Raw genomic sequence first — 24951 nt, forward strand, 5'->3', positions numbered from 1 at the left:
CTGTACCGCCGCCCTGCGAGGCGCCCCGTGGAAAGGGGGTGCAGCTACCCCCTCCTCTCCCCCAAGCCCTGAGGGGTGCGTGGGCCTGGAGATGGCCCCGGGCGGCCACCCAGCGGCTTCGTGACGGGGAGGCGGGCAGTGGGGGTTACAAGTCGTTTTTGCCTCCGTTCTCCATGCTTCTGGGTCTGTCAAAAGTTACACTTTGCACGGATATGCAAGAAGAGGCCAAGTTACATCCTGTAATGTCTGTGCTAGGCATTGAACTGCTTGCTTTGTGGGACAGGAGATGACAAATGCGAGTTGGAAGGGTGCTTTGGCCCTGTTCTAGCTTTCAGTAGTAATAAGCCTGAAAAAAATAACAAATCTTACTTAGTCACCATGCCAAGCACGATGATAGGAGCCAAGTTTGCTGAGTCGTGTGCTGTTTGTGCAAAGGCTGTTTTCAGAAGATAAATGCTCTCTGAAGTGCTATTGTTAACTAGCAATAATAACTTGTGCTTTTGATTCTTCAAATTCCATAGAAGTTGCAATATACACAATGTGACATCTTTTTTTTAATACAAAACTGATTATGGAAAGTGATACAGTAAGGTGGAGTGACACGTCAAGACAGTGTAGTCAATCATTGACAATCACAGTGCATAATTGCTGATTATGTTTTCCTTTGTCTGATTCATTCGGCTTGTGCAGATTTGCATCTAAAATGTTTTTAAAGACCTTTTTAATCTAGTGTATTTCTTTTAAAGACATAGATACTTGGGTTCAGAGCTGTAAATCCAAATGCTGCAGAATTGTGTGCGTATGAGCTGCAAGTGAAGCTAACTGAAAAGCCCACTGAAATTTGGCTTGAAAGATTTTTTCCCCAGTCAAAAGCAGACTCGTTTATTATGATATGCATATGTTTATGGTATCACTGTATTTTGTAGGATAATTTATATGAAATTCTGGAGGTTGTGATTTCTCTATGAATCACACAAGTATAACTGATGAAAGCTGAACTGCATCCTTAAAGGATTAGAAATTAAGTGATTTCACTCTTCAAACAGGAGGGGGAAAACTGCTTAATGACAGTGTGTGAAATCGTTTCTTCAGTGAAGTTAATAGCAAAAAAACCCAACAAACCCCAAACCCACCAAATCCAAACCTTCTCCTCGGTTTTAAATTCAGTATGTGATGGGGTTTTTGGTTGTTTTTTTTAATTATTTTTTTTTTAAACAGAGCAGGTTAGTTACTAGACTTAACATTTTATATCAACACCTCTAAGTTGCTATATGAAGCATGATATAATAATCTCTGTAGAATCATTTACTAAGAGTTGAAGACACAATGTTAACGGAGTGGCTGAGGGAACTGGGGTGATTTAGCCTGGAGAACAGGAGGCTGAGGGCAGACCTTATCATTCTCTACAACTACCTGAAATGAGGTTGTAGCGAGGTGGAGGTTGGTCTCTTCTCTCAGGTAACAGGACGAGAGGAAACTGGTTCAAGTTGCGCCAGGGCATGTTAAGATTGGCTATTTAAGGAAAAAAATTCTTCACGGAAAGGGTTGTGAGGCATTGGAACAGGCTGCCCAGGGAAGCGTCACCGTCTCTGGAAGGATATCAAAGACCTGTAGATGAGGTGCTGAGTGACGTGGTTTAGTGGTGGGCTTGGCAGTGTTAGGTTAACAGTTGGACTCAATGATCTTAAGGGTCTTTTCCAACCTAAATGATTATATGATTCTTATAGAATAGGTTAACATTGAACATTCAGATTATTTACTTATAAAGCTATGCTGATGCTCAACACTTTGCAGCTGGACTTTGTCACGGAACACTAGGTTTATATCTTTCAACAAGTCATTTAAGTACTTTGAGCATAATTTGCCTATCTATATGATAGGTGTCCTGCTCACCTACCCAAGGTGGTGTAAGTTTCCTTGGTATGGTTAAAGCTTCACAAGATTAACTGAGAAAGTTCTTCCTTAAACGAGTAATGTGTTTGCATGCTCTTACCAGGAGAACCTTATTGGTTTTAGATATCTGTTTGACTAATGTTATCATCTGTTAATGTTTTCATTTTCTGACCAATAATACACTGTTGGAAGTTGCAAGCTGTTGCTTTTGATGATGGTTTCTGCTTATTACTTCGGGTTTTTTTATTTATTTGCTTTCTCATCACTACTACTTTCATATACATAGCAACAACAATTTTCCTACTTAGAGGGTAGGGTGTAAAAGCCACCAAGGACTGGTAGTATCTTGCCAAGTGACAACTGGAGAGGTTACTCAAACTGCTCTTTTCAGCAGGTCCACAGAAGTGGGCACCTGCCACTTTGCTAAGCATGGACATATGTAACTCACTGTAGTAAAGTTTTGTGTTTTTTAGATTGATGCCAAATATTTTTTTTTAACACTGGCATTTTTGTTTTGTTTTTGTACTTAGCAAGCTCTTAAAAGATGGCGGAAAGCTGGTCTTTTGTGGATACTTTTGAGTCTAACTTCAGGCCTCTGGTAGTAATTGAGCTTGCAAAAGGCACCAAAGAGGAAACTATAGAATGGTTCACTAAACGAATTGTGGACAAAAAAGCAAATGGGGGTAAGTACGGTATGATCTTCTGTAACACTTTGAAATCAATTTGGCTGTCGTTGTAATATGAAGATGTACACAAAATTAGTTATCAGGTAATTTGTGGCTTAATTATTGTTTAGCTAATCCCACTCCATTTCACATTTTTGAAGTTGCTTAATTTTATGTAAGAGTAGGGCTTCTTGCTGGTGTCATGAAAATGTAATAACTGAACCCTCTTAACCCAGTTATTAATGAAAATATTGGCTTAAAGTCACTTGCCTGTTGAACTCTAGAAACCTTCAATTTTTGCAGTGAAACCCTGATAACCTCTCCTTCAACATTGTTTTGATGTCAATTTTTATATTAATTGTCTAGAGCTTGTTTCTCGTGTTGCATATGAGAATGTTGTAAGCCCTGCCAAAATGAAAACTCGTCACATCTACTCTCCTGTCCACAGGACTTGGTACCATGTGGTAGAATGCAATTTAAGAAAGCAATTAATATTGATAAGTTAATATTGGATTTTAATTATCATTTTGCTAGCTTGTAGGGTCTTACAAAGACAACATTTCAATACTTGTTTTTAGTATACTTCCAGATATTGAAGTTAGGCTAATTACTTTGTAATTCCTTAGACTTTTTTTTTTTTTTTACATTTTTTAGAAAGACATTATTTATGGCTAGTGTAGCTTATATCTTATGGTCAGTAATATTTCCACGGCTATTGGATTTGTGGCTACAAACTTGCTTTCAGGCCTCTATTAGATAAATTGGGGATGTTTCTACTTCAAAAAGTTAGTCTCCTTAAAATTTGTGTGACTGTTTGCAGAAGCACTGGTTGCTTACATAATGTGAGCATGATGGGAGTAAATGTAAACTGTCCCTATTCTTCCAGTTCACTGTCTGTGAGCGCTTCCACATGCAACTTTAGTGCTTCTGATAACTAGACCCAATATGATGGATGCTAAAAAACCTAGGTGTTTGAGACATACTTTTAATGTATTCTTTTCTCTGTTTTGCCTTTCTTTACTTTAAAGGTGCACAATTGCAGATTAAACCATTGGTCACAGAAAATGGAGATGAAAATATTTATTTAGTTGGAGCTTCCCACTTAAGGCTGTTGCTGGGAGCTGAAACTGTGGGTTTGGTGAAGGAATGTAATGATAACTCAATGAGAACTTTTACATACAGCAGTAGAAAAACTTTCAAAGATTTTGCAGGTAAGCGATTTTAGGAGTCTTTGTCATTGCAAAGCTGTGGCTAAAGATAGTAAGCAATTACACTGCTAAATCTTTCACCGTCTTTCTATTCCTTGGAATGGTAACAGTGAACAGAAACAGGAAGAACAAGCCATGAAAAAAAAAAGTACTCATTTTTACCTCTGGAAATTCAGATCATATAGTGAAATTAATTTTTTTTTCTTTCACATGGCTTCCACTTTTTGCTTGTGTTTTACTTTATGCTTTTGTGTGTTCTAAATAGTCTGTTGTTTGTATGAAAGATTTTTCTTGAAAATGAGACAAGAAAACATAGTTGATAAACATGAGTGCAGAATTAACAATCAATGCTATGAATTAACATGGCAATTTATTTTCTTATTAACACCTGTGAGCCAGTTTTGAGGCTTATTATCTTAATAATTAGCTGGAGAAAATAGAAATATTTTGTTCTATTATATTTACACATCAAACAATTATTTAATTAAATAACACTGTGTAGCCATTCAGTGGAATTTGGGCACGATTAGAGAAATTAGTCCTTTTTGTCTTTCATTTTGAGGCGATGCCAACACAGTAACATTTTCTTTTAAATTTACTACCTGTAAGGTATTTAACCTCCCTATAGTGGCAGAACTCACTTTGCTCTCCAGGTAAATATTTGAGTTCCAGCTTAGTCTTGCTAATACTTTTGATGTGTCTATTTCAGTGATGTCTTTCACCATATTTTCAATCTAAAGGTTCTGAATCTGTCTGAATCAATAATAATGTTGAGTTTTGTTGTTTGTTTGGTGCCAGTTTATTCAACACTGCTGTTGTGTTCAGTAACCGTTGCAGTGTCTTTTCTTTTGTGACCTTGCCTTCCTGAAATTAGGAAGCCTTGAGAAGAATTGTCAGTTACAGAGGTGCCATTTCAATTTTTCATGTGTTTACATTCTTAGTGCTAATCTGATTGTCATTTCTAACAGATTCTCTGCTGGCAGCTGGAACTCCAGCCACTGTAAACCTAAAGGATAATTATTGCTGTATCTCCTGGTCTTTTTAAAAACACTAATATAATTTTAATTTTGTCCAGATCTGATCAGAGGATAAAATAGTTGACCACACTTAGATGAGGTGAAAAATGTGTCATTTGCAAAAGAAATCCTGCAGCCTGTGTTGTCTGACTAATATTTCTAGTTCTCCAATTTAACTGATACAGTATTCTTTGTAAACAGATGTAGACATTTGTTGCTGTTTTAGCTTCTTACTTAGTGAATTTTGGGCCGTCACTATAGTTTCCTATTCCTAAGAGGGGAAAAAATAATCAATTGGTCGTTATGTCAAGGAAACCAGACTGTTTCCTTGATGATAAATTGGTGGTGTTGACAATAAGTTTGTTGCTATAGCTCTTCAAAATTTACGATTTTTAAAAAAAGTTTCTTATTGTTTTACCTTATTTCTGTATTTTTATCAGAACTAATTGTCTTAAATGGCTTATTATGTTGTATGGGCAATAAAGACCAAGATATTGTGATATTTGGTGTGAAATACTTACGGAAGAGGAGATTTGTCCTGACATCTTGCTGTTTTTTGTTATGAAAATACTTCAGGAACTTTATGGCAGAAAGGGGCATGGAGATTCTGAGACTGGCAAATAGTGGATGCCTAAGTAAGAGTCTTTCAACAAGGCAAGAATATAGTTGGTAGTATACTAACTCAGCCTCCAGCAATTACTATTTCAGGGGTGTCTTTTTTTCTTGAGTAATTTGTTCTCTTAGTTCACCCAAGTAGTCAAAAATGTAGTGGCCAACATGTGCCAGTTAGAGAAAACCTCTTCCCAAGATGTTTATTTTAAAAGGTAGAGGTTTTGCTAATGGGTTTTTGTTGGCAGTAATTGTCAGAATTTTTTTTTTTTTTTATTCTGGTCATTTTTTAATAGTTATTTGCTGCTGGGGTTGTCTTCCTGTGCTGCACCATTTCATACTACCTTCTTTTTGATTTTAGATGATAATCACAATTTCCTTACAATGGCAGAATGTCAGTATATCATCAAACATGAACTCGAAAATTTGAGAGCTAAAAATGAAAAAATGATCCCTGGATATCCTCAGGCAAAGCTGTATCCAGGAAAATCAATTGGTAAGCAATGTAGTTTGCCTGTAACTCACTGTGTTGACATAGGATAGTGTTCATGGTGAAAAAAACCTTTGATTTCCTGCAGATAAATCCTTTAGACACTTAAATCTCACTATTTTTAATCAACTTTGTTTTCTTACTGCTCCACAGTGAGAAAACAAGAGGCAATGGATGCACAGTGCAACAAGAGAAATTCTGTATAGATATTAAGAAAATGTTTTTTCACAGTGACAGTAATGAAAAATTGGAACAGGGTTTTAGAGAGATTGTGGTAACTCTGTCCTGGGAGACTTTTAGGTCTTGACTAGACAAGGCTCTGAGCAGCCTGATTTAAGCTGGACCTGCTTTTAGGAGGAAGTTGGATCAGATAATTTCCAGAGAGAACCTGAGTCTTTCTGTGGCGCTGAGACTCCGGCGTTAAGTTCTTTTCAGCTGGATGATTTTAATGTATATCGATGTCACCTGTTATTTTTATAATTAGTACCAAAAATAGTCGTGTTTAAAAAATTACATAATGATATAATTGGATTGTCTCTGTATAAAAATACTGGAATGAGTAACAGTGTTCCAGAGCTATAAATTACACAATATGAAGTAAGTAAGTTTTATTTCATTCATCCGATTTCGTTTGTCCTCCTGTGCTCGAAGACCTTTTCCTTTTCATGGAAGAAGCAAGGAGAGCTAGTGCTACTTTTATGGTAGCTGGAACTAGTTCATTGTCAGAGATGCTACAGTCTCTTAGGAGAGTTTATCTTTTAATATTTGTATGTCCTTGTAATAACAGTGTCATTGAAGAAACAGCTCTCTGCATGTCAGTGGTTCAAGAAATGTAAATAAATGTAGAAGTCAGATGAGTTTACGCTGGTAATTTTTTATATTATTTTTTATTTATTTATTATTTTAAGTTATTTTTCGAGTTATGTCAAGTAGATGCCAATGGGAAATGGTAAAACTATCACACAACTTCCAGTGCCTCCCATCTCCTGTATTTGAATTTGTTGTCTTTTTTAATATATTTATGGTTGTAACTTCTGGAACAGTTTGTTAATTTTTTATGAATTACAGGTAGTATTGCTTTCCATAACAAAGTTAAATACAAATTGTGGAATATTTAGGTTTTTTGCCATGAAGATGTGTTATAATTTATGTGAATTAGTATCAATTGACCATTCAAAAATGTTTTTAGTATCTTTCCCATAATTAATGCAACAAGGGCTCTTCAATTTAGTGTTTTGTTTTTGCTATGTCGATTTGCTCAAATGCAAGAGCCAGACTTTTCCCCCCAAAGCTCCACATGGCATTTCACTTTTGACCCATAGCCCTTTTTGTTATTCAAACTGCAACTGATGATATTGCAAACCTATGGAACAGTTAATAGATATAAGGTTACTCTCTTTCTTCCAGTGGACAGCACAGTCTTTGTAGGAATAGTTAGAATTGCTGTCTCTAGTGGATAATTTTTAACTAACATGCAGACATTTTATTTGTTTTTAGGATTTAAATGCTAGATTTATTTCAAAGTAACTTTAGGCTTGCTAATTACATAATGTAGCCTGTTTGCTTATATCAACTTCACTGTCCTTTGAAGGAGTCCTAGGTACGTTTTTCTTTTTGTCTTTTTTATTTCTCTTAGTGAGAAGATTATTGACCAGTGGTATTCTAGTTCAGATTTTCCCACTGCATGATAGAGAAGAGTTGAAAAAGCTCCGTCACAGCTGGTATGGCCGAGTCAAAGTTGGCTATCAACCTTTAGGTATGTGAACACTTACTCTGCTACAAATAAAGTGCAGGATTTCTTCTGGAGAAGTTTTCTCTTCAGTTTGTGTGAGAAGACAAAGTTTCCTTCCTAACTTCTACTCCAGTGTTTAGCCTCTATAGAATTGAAACTCCTGTGTGGACAGCAAGTATTATACAAATGGGGCTGAAGGGAATGTATCAGCCTGGGTGTGCTATCTGGCATGGTTTTAAGATTTCTATACACCTTTCCATTTATTCCTTTAGTTCCTTGAAGGCTGGCAAAGAACAACTAGGCCTTTTTGGCCCAGAGCAGGCTGAAACAAATTTGTTTCCCAGGTATACATATGCCAGTGAGAAGCTTCAAAAGTTAAGTATCACTCACTGTTAAAGTTTAGTTTTATACCAAATGTCTTCCATGCCACCCTAGCCATTCATTGATAGATTCAGTTTTCAAGAATGCTAGTGGTTTGGATATCTGATGTTGATATGGTAAGTATTGAGATATTTGACTTCACTGCCATCTGAATGTATGTATATATGTTTATGTGTGTGTATATATAACATTAAGAAAATTCAAATGACCAGCTGAGTTTTTGGAACGTGGGAGAAGGGGGAACAAAAAAGCAATAATATTCATTGCATTGTTTAGAGAAAAAACCTTTGCGCCAAGGGATTCCTGTAAATCGAGTTTGATGTTATACTGACATCTATGTTAAATATAGTCTTAATTGATTCATTTTTCTCTGCAGATGAGATACGCTGCTACTTTGGTGAAACCATTGCTCTCTACTTTGGCTTCCTAGAGTACTTCACATTTGCTTTGATTCCAATGGCTGTCATTGGGATTCCTTATTATGTGTTTGCATGGGAAGACTATGACAAATATGTGATGTTTGCCACATTCAATCTGCTCTGGTCCACTGTGATACTGGAAGTTTGGAAGCGGATTTGTGCCATCATGACGTACCGCTGGGGGACGCTGTTGATGAAACGACAGTTTGAAGAACCAAGACCAGGCTTCCATGGTGTCCTGGGTATCAATCCCGTCACTGGGAGGGAGGAACCAGTGTACTCAAGTATCAAGAGACAGATAAGGATTTATCTGGTGTCCTTACCATTTGTGTGCCTTTGCCTCTACTTCTCACTGTACGTGATGATGATTTACTTTGACTTGGAACAGTGGGCTCTGGATTATCATGAAGAGAATGAGTCTAACTTCAGCAGCTTGATGCTGTTTGTGCCCAGTATCATATATGCTGTTGTGATAGAAATTATGAACCGTATCTATCGGTATGCTGCTGAATTCTTAACATCATGGGGTAAGAAAGTTGTTTGTTCTTCCTTAAAGTTAGAACCCCAGATATTTGGAATTTTGTAGAATACATTACTGTGAGTTCTTACTCAATGGAAGAGAAATTTCCTGAAGTAGATTTCTACTGTGGGGTAGAAAAGATGGCCATTTTAACTTCTTAGATTTATTTTGAGTGTTCTGAGACTGGAGTTTCATGTTTGGTTTAATTTGGTCTGAGTCTAGCATACCATCAAAAGGGGTGATCCTGCCTTCCTCCTCAGCCTCTCTCTGCCTTTGGTGCAGAGGTCCCCCTTCACTGATGTTTGGCTGGATCAGCCTTAGTGCTGGTGAAAGTGGCAAGGTGAAATCGTGAGAATGGGAGCTCAGAGGTGGATGGCAGGAGGGACTGTCCTGGCAGCTCACATCCACAACCTGGGTTTGCTGAATATGTCTTAGTCTACTGATATATCTGTGCAGAGGGCAGAGGCACTGAGATAATGGAACAAATCTAAAAACATCAACTACATGCCATATGAGAGTGTTTGTGTATGCTATATATATAACAAGGACAGATTTCACATCCCTATCAAAATATTTTCCTCTGGGCACTCAGAAGAGGAGGAATGTTATAATAGATTGCCTTGCTTTCCCTGTGTGTGTGACTTATTTAACAGATTGGGCCTTACGTTTTGTAACCTAACATAAGGATAGTGAAATGTTAGCATTTGTTTTGAGTCTTAGCACTTCTACAGACATGTGCTGTCAATTTCAAACAAAATTAATAGGTGAAGCTAATGGGAAATTGTGGTTTATGTAGCTCAATATGGTGTACATTTACAGGACAGAATCCAGGTTACTGAAGCTGGAGGCCCAGAAAACTAACCGAAGAAAGATTAAGCAAAAGGGAGATTGATGCAGAAGGCAGAATAAAAAGAGGTGTTTCAGTGGGGATTGGTTATGTGTGCCAAAGTGATTTGCTCAGGAAATCAAACTTGACAGCAGCAATAGTAAAAGCAAGCAATTTCTTGATTTGTTTATGACTGTTCAAGGCTTCTCTTTAAATAATGACTTTTAAATTCATATCTAGGTTTCAACTGACTGTTTTATTTCATTTTTTTCACTATACTGCAACAAAAAGCCTTTATGCAAAATGCCCAGTTGTGTTGATCAGGTAGACTAAAATGCCTTTAACAGGTAACCCATGTTTTTTTTAACCCAGATTTTTTTGGTTTTAAGCTGATGTTTCATATTCATCAGGAAAAGTATTTATGTAACTCACTACACTGACAGCTTACGCCTTTTCTGTGCTATCCAACGTGTTTATGCTGCCATGCCGTGACTAGGATAAAGAGCTCATCTGGCTGTCCTACCTTCCCTCCTACCTGGTGTATTTTCAGCTAAGATCTGACTTAAACAGCTAAACTGGCAAAGCATAGGAAACAATCTGGGGTGTTTTTAGGCACACTTCTTGCACCCATTTATCATGAGAACTGATCATTTAGTGAAAACTAACAGTAAAAATTACATTCAGCTCCCTGAGTGCATCTTCCATGTGTCAGGCCCAACTTCATGCTCTGTCAGAGTAGACCTCTGGTGTTCTCTGCTGAGCATGGTCTGTAGGTGATGGTCTCTCCTTTCAGCCTTGTTGACACAGCTGAGGCTAGTGTGCTACCTCCTCATTCAGTTACTGCTTATCCAGGGCTTTAAAGGTACAATCTGATAAAATAGGGAAGTGAATGGAAGATTTCCCACTTCTTTTCCCTTTCCTCCCCTTCTAGTAACCAGGCTTCCTCAAACATCAACTTCTGACATCTCAAATGAACTGAAAATCTTAATTTTAGAATGAGTAATGCATCAGTTGAACTTCATGTACTCTAGTCTTGCTTTAGAGCTTAGGGTCTGATGTAAATTTCTTGGGGATGTTTCTGTGAGCATTTACTGCTTTTGAATCAAATCTGGTACTGTTATTTTTCATGATGTATTCCAATTAGTTCTGCATTTGTTTTCAGCCAAAGAAAAATCAATAACTAGGCATATTTTATTAAGTGTTAAGAATGATGGACAGTTTTTCCTTTACAAAACAGGTCTTCTGAGAGAAAGATGTCAAAGGAAAAACCTTTGCAGTAGAAAAAATACCGAAGTTGTAGCCAAAAATGTATATGTTGATATTGTGCATCAGATTAGCTTTATAGGTTAAGTGGGGTACTGGTACAGGATAAATTCTTTTTGCCATAATGTGTTGAAGGAACTATTTCCCATAAACCATCAGTTAACTAATTTTTAGGTGGAGGAAAAATGTCTGTTTACTCTTTGTATAATAATGTCTAGTATATGATAAGTGCTTCTGCTGTTTACTGATTAATAATTTTGTTGGTATTTTAGAAAATCACAGGCTGGAATCTTCATATCAGAACCACTTAATTCTGAAGGTTTTAGTGGTAAGTATGTAGTATAAGCAGCTTTTAAGATGATTTAAAAAGAGAACTTGTCCTGTGTTTTATTAGTTCTTTCCTAGCATTGCCTCACTAATATACAGTTTTGTTCAAGGCTGCGTACTAGCAAAAGAGGGTTTCTGTTGTGGTTGCGGTAACTGCTAGACTGTTTTAGATGCCTCTTTTTATAGTGCAGAGTCAGGGGTTTTATTTGTATTGATTTGTTCTTTTGTTAGGATTCTGTATATGTAAGTTTTTCTCCTAATTGGTGTGGTCCTATCTTCAGCTGGGAACTATTCCTTTTACTTTTTGCAAGGTTTTATGGTAAACCCATATTTTAAAAAGTTTATGTATTAACTTCCACCTGTACTAACTTTCAGACAACGAGTCAGAGGAGGCTGAAGACTCGTGCCCATCAGTCTGTTCCTATGCAGTTTGTAATATATAATGATCTGTTTACTTTGTGGCTCTGAACAAGTAGCTTTTGTGTATATATGTAGATAAGTTTGTTTGCTCTTTTAGGTCTATATCCAGGTGCAGTACTTACTCTAAGGAAGTATACTGTAAATCCCGAATTCCCATATAAGATGTTCGGTAAAAGCAGTTGTAAAGATTGGCTTATTTTGAGACTTAATATTCTTGTTTCCTTTTTGAAAAGGTTGTTTAATTCTCTTCCAGAGTTCCGTCCCCCCAATGTGCTCGTTATCCTTCTGTTACTGGTAACCTCTAGAGCTAAAACCCTTGTACGTTTCATTTACAGCTTTGTGTCTGCCTTTCTCAAAACATAGCACCCTGTCTTCTTCCCTATAGGGAATTTATACAAAATCATTAAAAAAAACCCTAAAATGCCAAATGTAATCCCCCCCTAAGTTTCACTTTCAACCTATGTGTGGCTCTCTGCACTCTGCAATATTACCTGTGCTGTCCATGAGCTCCAGCATTGATAGCAAGTAGGAAAAGTTGTCCCCTACTTCAGAGCTTGCTTATGATCTTTCAGGTACAATACTGTGATTGTGTCTCATTTTAGAAGCAGGAAATATTTCTCTTCATTGTAAAACCTCTTGAAGTGAATCAACATAAAGCTTAACTAACATATATCAAGGAGCAGTTGTACGTATTGAGAGATATGTCATCCAATGCATATATTTTGATAAAGTATTTCTTTGGAAAAAAAAAAAAAATCATTACCCTAAATTATGATGAATACATCCCTTTTATTGCATTACCTGTGGGGAAACTGCCAAAAGATGAAAATTAAGTAGAAGGTGATGTGTTTTTAATGTCCACATTTCTTTGTATACCATGCTTTAGGAAAGCATTAAGCTTGTCAGATGAAAATCTGAGCAGGATCAATATTGAAAATGAAGTTTTCCTGACCTAAGTTTTAAAAGGTAAAGAAAATTTGAATAGACAGTTTGAATCTGCGTGGAAGCTATTTAGTCAAGGTAACTGTTAAGTTAGATAATATTCTGCATTTGAACTTTTGCTTGAGTACTAATAACAAGTATTTTTAATTGCAGTTCAACTTCTTAAATTGTTTTGCGTCTCTCTTCTACATTGCCTTTGTGCTGTTTGATATGAAGCTTTTGAGGCAGGTAAGTTCCAAGAACATCTTAAGAATGTTGATGAGTCTGGGAAAATAAAAGATTGATTGAAATAGGAGTTTAGTTTTTTAATTGTTTTTCCAAAATATACATGAAATATATTCCTTGATAATATTTTTTTTACAAATCCAGCTTCCATATTTCAGTTCCTCTAGCACAATTGCAGAATCATAACAGTAATGTAGAACAAATCTTGCCTTCCATGTAAATGAGGAACTGTTTTCAAATAAAGTGATTGTTCCCTCACACAGATGAGGCTGGAAAATTTTCATTTCCTTGTTCTTTCCCTTTATATTAGAAAATTATTTTCTCTGTATTTTTAATGAGAGACTCTTGAGGATAGGAGAATGATTAAGTTTCTAACAACAATGAAGAGCTGAGAATAAATAAAAGCAAAAATAATTTGTAGTTGGTATTTGAAATCAGTTTTCTGTTGTTAACATCTTTTGAACTCAAATACATGAAAATCAAGTATAAGGAAAATATTTTTGCTCTAAATGTAATGAACAGAAGAACAAGAATTTCAATGTAAGGACTCTGTTCCTCTAAAGAGTTCTCTAGCAAAACACTTGACATATCTATACCAGACATGACATTCATGACATTTCCTATATTTTAAGGCAAAAAGCAAGAAAAAAAAGAATAGAAAAGTTTATTGTTTAGCTCTGTTATTGGTGTGGGTATAGGTGAAGTGTGTATCTTTACCCTTCATTGGACTTTGTGTACTGTCTCCAAGATGCATCCAGATCCACAAAATATTTAGACATCTGTTTCCTATTATGTCCTTTTCAGCACATAGTGAAGCATGGGAACTAGAACAGCTGTACTTTCATATGCTATTGCTAGTTTTGTTAGGCTGGCCTTCTTTTGCCATAGTATTACAACTTACAGTATTACTAGAACGCACAAAATTGGAAATGATAATAGGTTTGTCACAGATCTATTAATTTTTTTTTTGTCCTATCTTTTTTTTTAACTTAAGAGCTTGGCCACTTTGCTGATAACTTCGCAGATCCTTAATCAGTTTGCAGAATCCTTGCTTCCTTACTGGCTCCAAAAGAGACATAAGAAGAGGATGAAGAAACGCATGTGTTCTCTGAAAACAGATACGGACCTGTCATTAGTCGAACAAGTCAACTTGGAGAAAGAAATGGGCACCTATTTTGTACGTTTTACTACTGTAAAAGAGTTAAAAGTTTTCTGGGCTGTAGTTGACAGAGACATCAGCCAGTGCAACCTAAAATAGTCCTGGCTGTTTGGCCTAGCAGCTTATTTGCAGGTTCATCAATGTTGCTGGTAGTGTTTGTACAGCTATATGGTGCACTGGATCAAGAAACCGATACAGTGCAGGATCCCAGTTACATCCGCATGAAGGGGAAGGAATGAACAGATGAATCTGGAGCTACCTAGCCATGTATCACTTGAAGAAGTATTTGTGTAGTATGCCCTTGATCACCAAGCCTAGCCTGGAGGCTACCAGGATGAGTAGCCTGTCACAGGAAGGTGGCTATTTCCGTTCTAGTTTGGTTTTGCAGTGATACCAGTTTAAACTGTAAATTAAACTATAGCCTGAGAGAGTGCGTTCTTGCCTGGGTGGGGCCAGAAATGGAGAGGGTGAAAGAGACCAGCTCTTCAAACCAATACTGCTGCTGGAAGCTTTTGCTTGTTGAAACTACAGCTTTGGCATTTGCTGTCTTCCTGGTTCCTTTCCTGTCTGCCTCCTACCCAGTACAATTTTTAATTGTGTTTAGCAGACTTTGTGTAATTCACTACTTGCAGTTCCAAAGGAATTGACAAAGTAGACATGAGTGTGTATGTTAAGGCCTTACAGACTGCCTGACAACTTACTTGATCAGATGCTGCAAGCATAGTCGCAAGAGTCTTAATACTGTATGATTTATACTTTTACAGAGTAAGAATTATATGTAGATAGTGTACCTTATATGTAAACGGTAGAGAATAGCAGTTTGAAATTTGATATCAATACCATATCAGATTCTTCTTTTCCTGCATAAAGTGCCATGGAATAGGAAGAGGAAAAAGAAATACTACCTTTGCAATTGAAAAACTATACAAATGTTAATACTTGCATTCCTCTGAGAAGGTTGGTGTTTCCCACATTTTATGTGAGGAGAGAGAGATTGAGAGAGCATGGCTGTCTTACAGTAGAGAACACAGCAGAAATCCCCGAGTTAGTGTCTGTCTGAACTGGTAAATCAGTACAGTCCAGCACTGTGCCTGCAAATAGACCAGCACAGCTCCAAAAGCTGTGTACTGGCATAAGGCATTGATACGCTGTACCAAATAAGCTCTACCTCATAGGCCTGAGCTGAGTCCTGATTCTCAGCTGGCACATACAAAGCCAGTGTGGTGTCTTTGAGTCATGTTGCCCGGTGCTTCTTGTGCAGAGCTGGATCAAATGTATCTGTACCTGTTGTACCATTCTGCCCTGAATAATTTTCCACGGGGACCCAACTGGTCAATTGTAGAGTTATGACTTTGCCTTGGAGGTATCCACTGCTAGCCTCAATTTTAGTTCAAGGTACTGTGTACTCAAGGCCTTAATTTTATTTTCAATCTAAAGATTTTAGTTGTGCTGTGCTTATGAATACACAATATTAGACCACTGATTTGTTTGCAAGCAGTGAGCTGTCAGCAGGCAAGAGTATTTCTAAAATTAATCTGTCACAAGGGGGAAGCATTGGACTATGTTTAGTAAGTGAGGAGTTTAGCAGGAATCTTGACATAATTCGGCATTTCAGGCTCTTTTCTTTTCCTTCCTTCACTTACTCTTTAACATTTGATTATCTTTTTTTTGTCCTCTTTCTCTCTCATTTATCAAATCTTCAGCCCTTAACCCAGTTTAAGATGTAAAAACATCCTGCAGTCATTTTTTAATTATTTTTTTTAATTCTGCTTCTCTCCTCTAATTCATTTTATCCCTGAATTTCTTTGTTGATTCTGTTTCCTTGGTGCCATAGTTTACGTGCTGCTTTTGTGGCTGATGATGGCACACTTTGAAATTTCTGTAACATCCTATGAGACTCCTCTCTTCCTGCACAAAGTGTCATAAATTGAGTAGAAGAAAAACAAATATTTCTTTTCTTTTCATACTCTGCTGTTCTAAAAGTCTGGTATAAAAGTCTATAGGTACTGGACAAGGAAGTGAGAAGAAAGGTATGAGGAAGTAGTGGGAATACTGTGCAGTTAAGCGAAGGAGGAACCCAAAGGGAGTCATTGCTCCCTGCCTGCAACATTTGTCTGAGGAAGTGATAGCAGGGACAAATATGTGACTGCCACTCCAGTGAGTGATCCTGCACAAACATCCCACCTTACTAAAATTCGGAGTTTGTACAAAACATTTCTGTGGAAAAATCGCAGTGGTTTTAAAAGTTAGGTAGCTCCTCAGGGTCTGTCCTGCAGATGAGTTTGTCAGACCTAGATATACTACACAACTTAAAAATGAGCTCAAGTGAAGGATGTAGCTAATGGTTACCACATGTTGATTTCTGAGCTTGCAGGCTTCTACTGCCTCTCTCTGTTAGCAAGAAAAAAAAGTACTAGGTGCCGGAGAGGCAGTCAGTTTAACAGCTATAACCAGCAAAAAAGATTAGAGAAAAGTGTCTAATGTAAGGAGCCAAAACCAATTTTATGTTGTTCTTGTAATAATCTCAGTTACTGTCAAGTCTTTCTTTTCAAGATCTCATTTTTGAGAGAGAGGAAAATGTGTGGGTCTGGGCGAATACAATATAGCTAGATCCCAGTTTAACTTCTTCATGGTATTTTACCATTCTTTGTTCAGCAAATACATTTTCTTTAAAAATGAGTTGGTTTTGTTCTTCGCTTTCATAAATAACTGCTGCAATCATAGAAAACTATTATTAATAGTACACAGTAGCAGTTACGCAAATATGCATAATAACCTACATGTGAATACTTAATCACTATTTAAGTACCCATGTTCTTGGTTTAAAGATCAGGTGATAGATATGCTGCGCATTTGCCAAAATAGGGCTTTTTGTTTGCATTAATTGTTCCTTTCGCATGTCAGTGCTGCATTCTGTCATTTCAGCCTTCAAGTGGGCGACTGATTCAGACTTACCTGTTTTGAAATAAACAAGCAGAAATGCCAGAAGAGAGTTGCCTATCTACCACCCTGCCTTTCTGGTTAGGTCTTTCATGGACAGTCTGAAATACTAGGACTTTTCTTGTCATAATGCTCTTAGGAGAATGTTCTGCCAGTTTAAATGCACGATGCTGTTTTACTATCCCCCTCTGTTCCTTCTGTAACTGTTTCACTGAGGTAGTCAGGAACTTGAATGGGACGAATGTGCTTATACAATTACTTCATGTAATAAGGATAAGAAGTGTGACTGTTGCAGAAAATTTATTAGGCAAAAGGAAGAACCCTGGCCTCACCTTATTAAGAAGTCTTGGGTAATTGAATAATTCCAAATTAACTAAATGTATTTTTTTTTTTTGTTGTTTTCTACCACCGTCATTCCCAAACAACTGATTTGGGATGAGGAAGCATGTTTACAACTGCATTGTTGATTCTGTGTTTCTTCATGTATTTTTTGTGGTTAAAGTTGTTCTTATTTCTGCTGTTTTTCAGGGTACTTTTGATGATTACCTGGAGTTATTCTTACAGTTTGGCTATGTGAGTCTTTTCTCATGTGTTTATCCACTGGCAGCTGTCTTTGCAGTGTTAAACAACATCACAGAAATATATTCTGATGCCTTAAAGATGTGTAGAGTGTACAAGCGGCCATTTGCAGAACCTACAGCAAATATTGGTGTTTGGCAGGTAATTTTTGTGTGTTTCTTTTTCTATTAATTTGTTTAAAAAATATTTCAACAAGTGTATTTAAGCTGTGTGTTTGACCTATGAGCCACTTTTAGTTTAGTTTAGTAGGTACTTTGTTCTCTTCAATGCCCTAGGATACTATCTATCCAACTATAGTGTTCTTTGTAGGGTTTTTGACCATATGTCTTTCAGTTGCCTTTGAAAAGAAAACAAATCCTTTCTTTAGTCCTTATAAAAAAAAAAAAAAAAAGAATTATAGGTAAGTAGTTGGATTCCTAAGCCGTGTTTGGCTGTGTGCCCTTGTGATTACTGGTACTCAAGCTGACTAATTTTAAAGTAACCTGGATCTGTGAGCAGGAGCTGGACCGTTCTGCATAACCTGAACATTGTAGTTTGTCTAAACAATTTCATGCTAGTAGTACTGGCTTAAGGATTTTCTGTCTTCAGTTGTTTGCATGTGCAATCATGCTAGCACCAGCTGGTTTGGAGCCTGCTGACTGTGCTGCATCAGTGAACTGATTCTGACTAAAAATAACCCTGACTAAAACTCTTCCAAAACCAGAGTGTTTTCTGAAAAGAAAGAAGGCTATTAAGTCACATTGAGAGACTTTAGCATTCTGTAACAGCAGTGGCCTGATAAGGAGTGTGAAGTAGTTGGAGGAAATTTCTAGAGGATGATCCATATTCTAGTTTTATTTAACAGCTTTTCTAATGATATGTAATGGAGACAAAGGGCACAATGAACTAGTGGATTGTTTTAATTTGAAGGGGTTGTAAATGTTGGTACCAAATGAAACAAATGGAAGATGAGAGATGGAATGGGGAAACCTTTAATGAAACAAACATACTGTAAAAACATGCAAACCAAGTATTCCGAACAATGTTCATTAGACACGTACATAGATTTCTCACATAAGTCCACTTCATTTAATACCTTTTAATATTAAGTCATTAAAATGTGTAAATTATAATCTGATTGCATTTTAACATCTGATGCATTTTCTATGCTGCCAACTTCTTGATGGCGTAGCTGCATTGGCCAGTGGTGTGACCACCAGTTAAATGAAGCTGTGGTCCTAAGTCTCAAGAGTAGCTGTAGGTATATTAATAGCATTTGGTTTTGCTAGAATAGTTTTGTTTCAATTTAGGGAGTAGGCTGAAAAACCATAATGCTCATGGTATGGTCATGTGGGGTTTTTTATAGTGTAGGTTTTTAACTAATAGTAGAAATGCATTTGCTTTGTGAATTAAAAATAATTACTTAAAAAATTAGTTTCATATGGGAAGTTAGAGCATTGGCTGACAGATTTCTGTTAAAGGAATACTGCAATTATTTTATCAGGTGAGCTGAGGTACCAGCTTGGTGTCAAGGAGAAAGTTACTTCTGTTAATTCATTGTGACAATTGCTACGATTCAATGTCAGTCTTTCTCATTCCAGAAAGGATCTTCGAATAAGTAACCATTATATTGCAAAAGTAATTGTCATGCTCTATTAATATTTTCAGGCATTTTGTGGGAGCTTTGTAGGCAAGAGCTTCTTAGACTTGTGCAATTGCATGCGTTTAAATGTGTCTGTCTTTCAACAAATTTCAGCTTGTATAACTGGTTGTGATTTAAGAAAAGCGTTCTGAACTATCATTACATTTTCGTATTACTTAACATTCAGACAAAACCTCCAAAAACAGAGTGTTGGGACTATTAGTTCCTCTAAGAGTTTTGCATTTTTTCCTTTATCCTGAAGGAAATTTGTGTTTGGGAGTACAACTGTAGATGGGTGTGTAATATGTGTTCAGATAATGAGTCATGAAGATACCAGGGATAAGGCTGCTTTCCTGTCCACTTTTTCTTTCAGATTATTCCAAATTTTTTAAGAGGTGACCTAGCATTACCTACATCTAGGATGTTAGGGGTCTATAAACAACTTCTCAAGGTCTTTACAGTACTACAGAATTGTGGAAGACTAGTATTTAACTTCTTCACAGAAAACACGCCTACACACGCAGACAGAAATCAAATTAGAGAAAAAATCAGGATTGCCCGATGGTCTTTGTAGTATTGAAAACCATGTTGTGGTGTCATGCTTGCCTGTTCTTAAAGCTGATGAAGTCTAGACTGCTTGCCCAACAAGTCTTATGTCATATAATTCAAAAGATGAATAAAAATAAGAAGTTAAAATAATGGGTCTTCTGAGGATTTAATGAAGAGGCAGGTATTGTCCAGAGCAATTTGGGGACTGGTAAATTAGAGATAATGGCCATAACTATAAATATATTTGTGTTTTATTTCAGCTGGCTTTTGAAACTATGAGTGTAATATCAGTAGTCACTAATTGTATACTGATTGGAATGTCTCCACAAGTGAATGCCCTTTTTACAGACTCAAAAACGGACCTTATTCTGACAGTGGCATTGGTAGAGGTAAGTCTGCCTTCAAACAGTGCATGTGTTTTTGTAACAAATAACATGAAGAACAGTGGAAATAATACCAGGAAGCAGATTTTTTTTTTTTTTCCTCCATGTATTAAAAGGAAATCAGGATTTCCCTACCACAGAAGTCTTTCAAAGGCTTGCTTTTTGATTTCTTTCTTTTTTTTCCTCTGTGTTTTCATGTACTGTGAATGTTATTGCCATACTTTTCCATACATTTGCAAGATACCGTGTATTTATCGCTTCGTGTATTTCAAGAATTTAATAGTGCTATTTCAAGAAGCAAAATTAACCATATTTTTGTGAACTGGATGTTTCTCTACTTGGTTTGTGACCCAAGCATATCTTATAAAGACCTCCTATGTAATCTTTATGAATGTTTCTTTTTAGCCTTATCGGAAACAAGTATATATGATGACTATAAATACTAGTGATTGTAACACCATTTGGGTTTCATCTTTTCTTAATTCTGTGTAGTAAACACTTGAGTGTCATTCCTGTTCAGGCAAGGAGGGATGACTATGGGCATCTTATATAATAACAGATTGTAGGACTTTGCCCTGATGTATCTTTCTTTTGGAGCTTTCTTGTATTGCATTGCCTTGACTTTAAACATTATGCTATTTTAGCTTTTAGGAACTGGATTACTTTTCTTGTGGCAAAAATTTTGTGTTGTCTGTGTGTAGTTGTTAAACTGCATCACCTGTGCAGCAGGAGCGCATACTCTGTTGTTTTTGCATGTGTTGTGGGTTATGCAATGAATTATGAGCTTGCTTTGAGTTTTATTTTCCAAGCCTTAAGGTTTGCAGTGTCAACTGGTTTACTGAAGTTTAAGTCTACAGACAGGCTGATGTATTCTTTTACTATGCGTGTGTGAACACTTGCATTAACCTCAGTGAGATATTTTAATACAAAACTAATTTGGCAAATTAAATGTAATGCTATAGTTCATTACTTGACAACATATCCAGAGAGATCATATTATGAAAACGGTATGACTAAATGTAAACGGTGATGATTTATGGCGACTTAAAGGATGGGGCTACTTTTGCCTTTGCTTCCTGGGCATTTATTCCCATCTTATCAGTTTTAATGTGAAGCTGGCTACATGGTCTCTAGGCAGGCCTCTGTTTCTTGGTAAGCCATAGGAGAATACCAGTATTTTTCTCTGTAAACTTAATTTCTGCTTATATGCAGTCCCTTAGATGACAGGAAATGCAGCATGGTAATTATGCAGCTCTTAGAATTCCTTTTTAACAGTGTATCTCAAATTATCTGAATATGCTGTGGAAAGGGAGATTGAGAAAATAAAGGGAAGAAAGTTTGAAGAGAAAAGGTAAATTAGTACTGAGGGAAGGAAAGGCAAAAATATTGTCGTATACTGAGAAGCAACTTTGGCGAAGGCCGCTGATCTATAATTAACTACATTGTATGAAGGGGCGGGTGGAGTCTCATGTTTGATGAGCCAGAGCAGAAAGGCAACCATTTGGTTAAAGAAAAGTCGAGTTTTCTCTTACTGTTCTTAGTAATAAACCCCAAACAAACCATAATGTACTTGTCAGAAAAGTTATATTTAAAGAATGGTTCTAATCACAAATATCCAGTATGCTTGATACTTCTAAGTATGCTGGCTTGATTTTTTTTTTGTTTGTTTTTGTGTTATTACAAACTATTTATTGTCTGAGAAAACACAAAGACACAAAACCAACATATGAGTCATCTAGTACTTTTCTGCAGCGTAACAAGCCATGTGATTTTTGGAATGTTGTTATTTATAAACAATTCCAAAACTGTTCACTGTGAAATTTAAAACTCTTGCGGTTTCCTGAGGGGCAGTCTTTCAGTACATTTTAAACAATATTTAACAACTTCACGAGTGCTTATTTATTTATTTATTTTTAGAATAGAGAATAGCTCAGGTTGTACAATTTTGCAAGAAGTTTTGTAACAGAAGTTATGAAGTTTCTGGAGTCCAAAAGAGTTCTCCAAAGTGAAACACATTTTCCGTACAAATTTTCTTTCAAAAACCATATGGAAATGAACACAACAAACGTGATTTTAACTTCTATTCTATTGAAGACAGTTTCTGTTGTGTTGACAGTTAAACATGTTCTCAGTTACAGAAATGAATTTTTTTTTTATCAGGAGTTATGTTGTATGTATTTCAGGTTAAAATGTTGATTACAAAAGGTAAAAAGAAGGGAAGATTACTAGATACTCTGGGACTGTAAACAGCAGCACCATGGATTTATGGCATCTTAATCGGATGGGATTATTTTTGCCTTTGCTTCCTGGGTATTTATTCCCATTTTATCTGTTACACTGGCACTTTCTTTTATCTGGTGCATGATGAATCAGATTAGTGAATTGATCTGGGAGAAGCTGTCTGACCCAATTCACTGGTGAAAGGGAATAGGGCAGAAGCGACTGTATGTGGAAGACACACAGCAGTGCTGTAGGTTAGTGCTGGATTAAATTTGTGGGACTTCCACACCACTGAGTCTTTCTCCTGGAAGTATTGCTTCATGTACAGGAAGGTCCCTAAAGTAGGAGAGGAGCACAAATCTCATGAATTGATGGTATTCCTATGCACCCCTACTGTATTTACTAATGATTAAACTGTGCGTTTCAGTTGTAAAGAACAATTCAGAAACAGCATACCTCACTCTAAACCTCTAGGACAAACCTTTTTTTCAGATCACCTAGTGAGATGCAGAAACACATGATAGACGTGAGTTATTTTACTTTCTGGTGTTTGCTGCAGGAGGAGATGAGCATTTTATGGTGTGTTTATGTGATGTTGCTAACATCAGGCAGTGTGAAAATGTTAAGGAACACAAGAAATCTCTTTTAGTAAGCTATGTATGCTTTCACATGTTCAGTTAATGGGGTAACCTACTTAAATCTTAGATGTTACTAAATATTTTTATCAGGTTTAAGTGATTGAGACTCTACATGAATATTTATATATGTTTGGTGCAAAGGTAAACAGAAAAAGCCCTGCCTGTTCTTACCAAAGCCAAACACAAGTATTAGCAATGTTAGCATTTTTTTTTTCTTTAAAAATGTGAGTGCTTTTTAAAAATAACACTAATACTCTTCAAACAGAAATAGGCTATATGGCGACATTTGACATCACTCAGTACAGAAGTAATGAAGAACTGTGTGTGGTATTCTTGTAAGCATTCTGTACCCAGCCCTTACAGATTCATGCAAAATAATTTATTTTTTTTTTTCATTAACAACATTAACTCTACTGTTCTCTACACTTTTGGATGGAATACATATCATATCAGTAAATGCTGATTAAATAGAATAAAATATTAAACATTTCATAATAAATAATGGTAAGCATTAATAACATTTAATAATATTTTTTAAGTATTAAAACAATGATCTTTTTTTGAACAGTTGACCTATTTTCATCAATCCAACGTCTGCTTCCATGGCAACGTGGTTTGAACCAGGAGCAGACTCATGAAACTCCCCTCTTTTTCTTATGGATGAATGCTAACTAGGTGTAGCAAGTGCAGTTTTCAAACAAAGTAGTAGGCAAATGTCCTTAAAGCAGGAAACAATAAGCCCTTATCAACATAATTTTAAAATAGTTATATCCCATAGTGTGTTTAGTTCTTCAGGCTCTATCATAGACACATACTTCTGGTATGAGCTACAGGTGCAAAGCAGGATGTTCCAAGTAAGTGCCTGCGCTGGTGTGAAACTGTTCCAAATTGACCTCTGACTTATTACACTGATTTGAACAAACTGAGGAAATTACTCTGAAGACATTTGGTGACTATTTGGAGTGGGTTAAAACAAGGTGTAACTTTAATTCTGCAGTGCTTTTTTATTTTTCTTTGAAAAATGTTGACAGAGTTTTGTTCCTGATGACAATTTCTTTTTAATTTAGCCTCTCATAAATTTGAAGAATGCTAGTTAAATCAGTTTCAGAACTACTCTGAAAGATGAGTCCAAGAAATAAGATGTATGTACAACTCTTAGTAGTGATTTTATTTTTTTTTAAATTTTTTAAATGTCACATGAATAGGGGTGTTTTGAAGCAATAGCTGTAAAGTACCGCTGACCATGAATGTATCCTAATCTCCAAAAGTAACTCGCTGTGTATCCAGCACTCAAATTTAGTAAACTAATGGAAAGCTTTTACGCAGAGGTGCACTTAGCCTGGATATTTTACATCACATTGAGGCATTTGGGGATTAGCTTGGAAATACTAAGTAATCATGAAGGGCCCTTTTGATGGCTGTAGTATAAAATCTGACCTTACAGTCTACAAATACGATTTTGGGAAGAATGTAATCAGCTCTGGTATAGATGAAAAAGAGGACCTTAGTGTAAGGACAGTAGTAAACATGGCTTAATAAACAATTGGGCTGTGTGGATTTGACTTCATGGAGTCCTCACAAGGATTTGAAATAGATCTTCATGACCCTCATAAATATATATATTTTAAAGTCACTTCTGTAAGAGGTATGGAGTGGAATAAGGGAAGTAACCCTTTCTTAAGCTTTATTTTTACTGGGTGAGGAGGAGCTGACAGTCCATTTATCAAAGGCTGGAGTGCAGGAATCATAGCTTGTTAATAAAGCTGAAAAGTTAGTGGTTTTATGTTTAAAAGCAATAGCTGATCCAAAATCAACGTGTTTGAGAGTTGTCTGGTACATCTGCTTTTCTCTAGTGGTCTGTTTTTATTAAGTGTATTTCTTCATCAAAGGCCTCCTGCTGTACAGTGGAAGCTCTTCGAGCTGCTT

The 24951-nt window shown here is 36.4% G+C and overlaps 1 protein-coding gene across 1 annotated transcript in view; it reads left to right on the forward strand.

The window, feature by feature from the left end:
- The first annotated feature begins 2437 nt into the window (after positions 1-2437).
- ANO10 (anoctamin 10) overlaps positions 2438-24951 on the forward strand; it is a 79463-nt gene continuing 56949 nt past the window's right edge. Inside the window, exons 1-10 of the mRNA XM_009886808.1 lie at positions 2438-2576; positions 3587-3769; positions 5753-5887; positions 7518-7637; positions 8371-8940; positions 11295-11350; positions 12865-12939; positions 13931-14113; positions 17564-17755; positions 20045-20173. Of these exons, the coding sequence (XP_009885110.1) occupies positions 2438-2576; positions 3587-3769; positions 5753-5887; positions 7518-7637; positions 8371-8940; positions 11295-11350; positions 12865-12939; positions 13931-14113; positions 17564-17755; positions 20045-20173 (1782 nt within the window). The remainder of the gene's footprint in view (positions 2577-3586; positions 3770-5752; positions 5888-7517; positions 7638-8370; positions 8941-11294; positions 11351-12864; positions 12940-13930; positions 14114-17563; positions 17756-20044; positions 20174-24951) is intronic.

Source organism: Charadrius vociferus, unplaced genomic scaffold (assembly GCF_000708025.1).
Source record: "Charadrius vociferus isolate BGI_N301 unplaced genomic scaffold, ASM70802v2 scaffold106, whole genome shotgun sequence".
NCBI lineage: Eukaryota > Metazoa > Chordata > Aves > Charadriiformes > Charadriidae > Charadrius > Charadrius vociferus.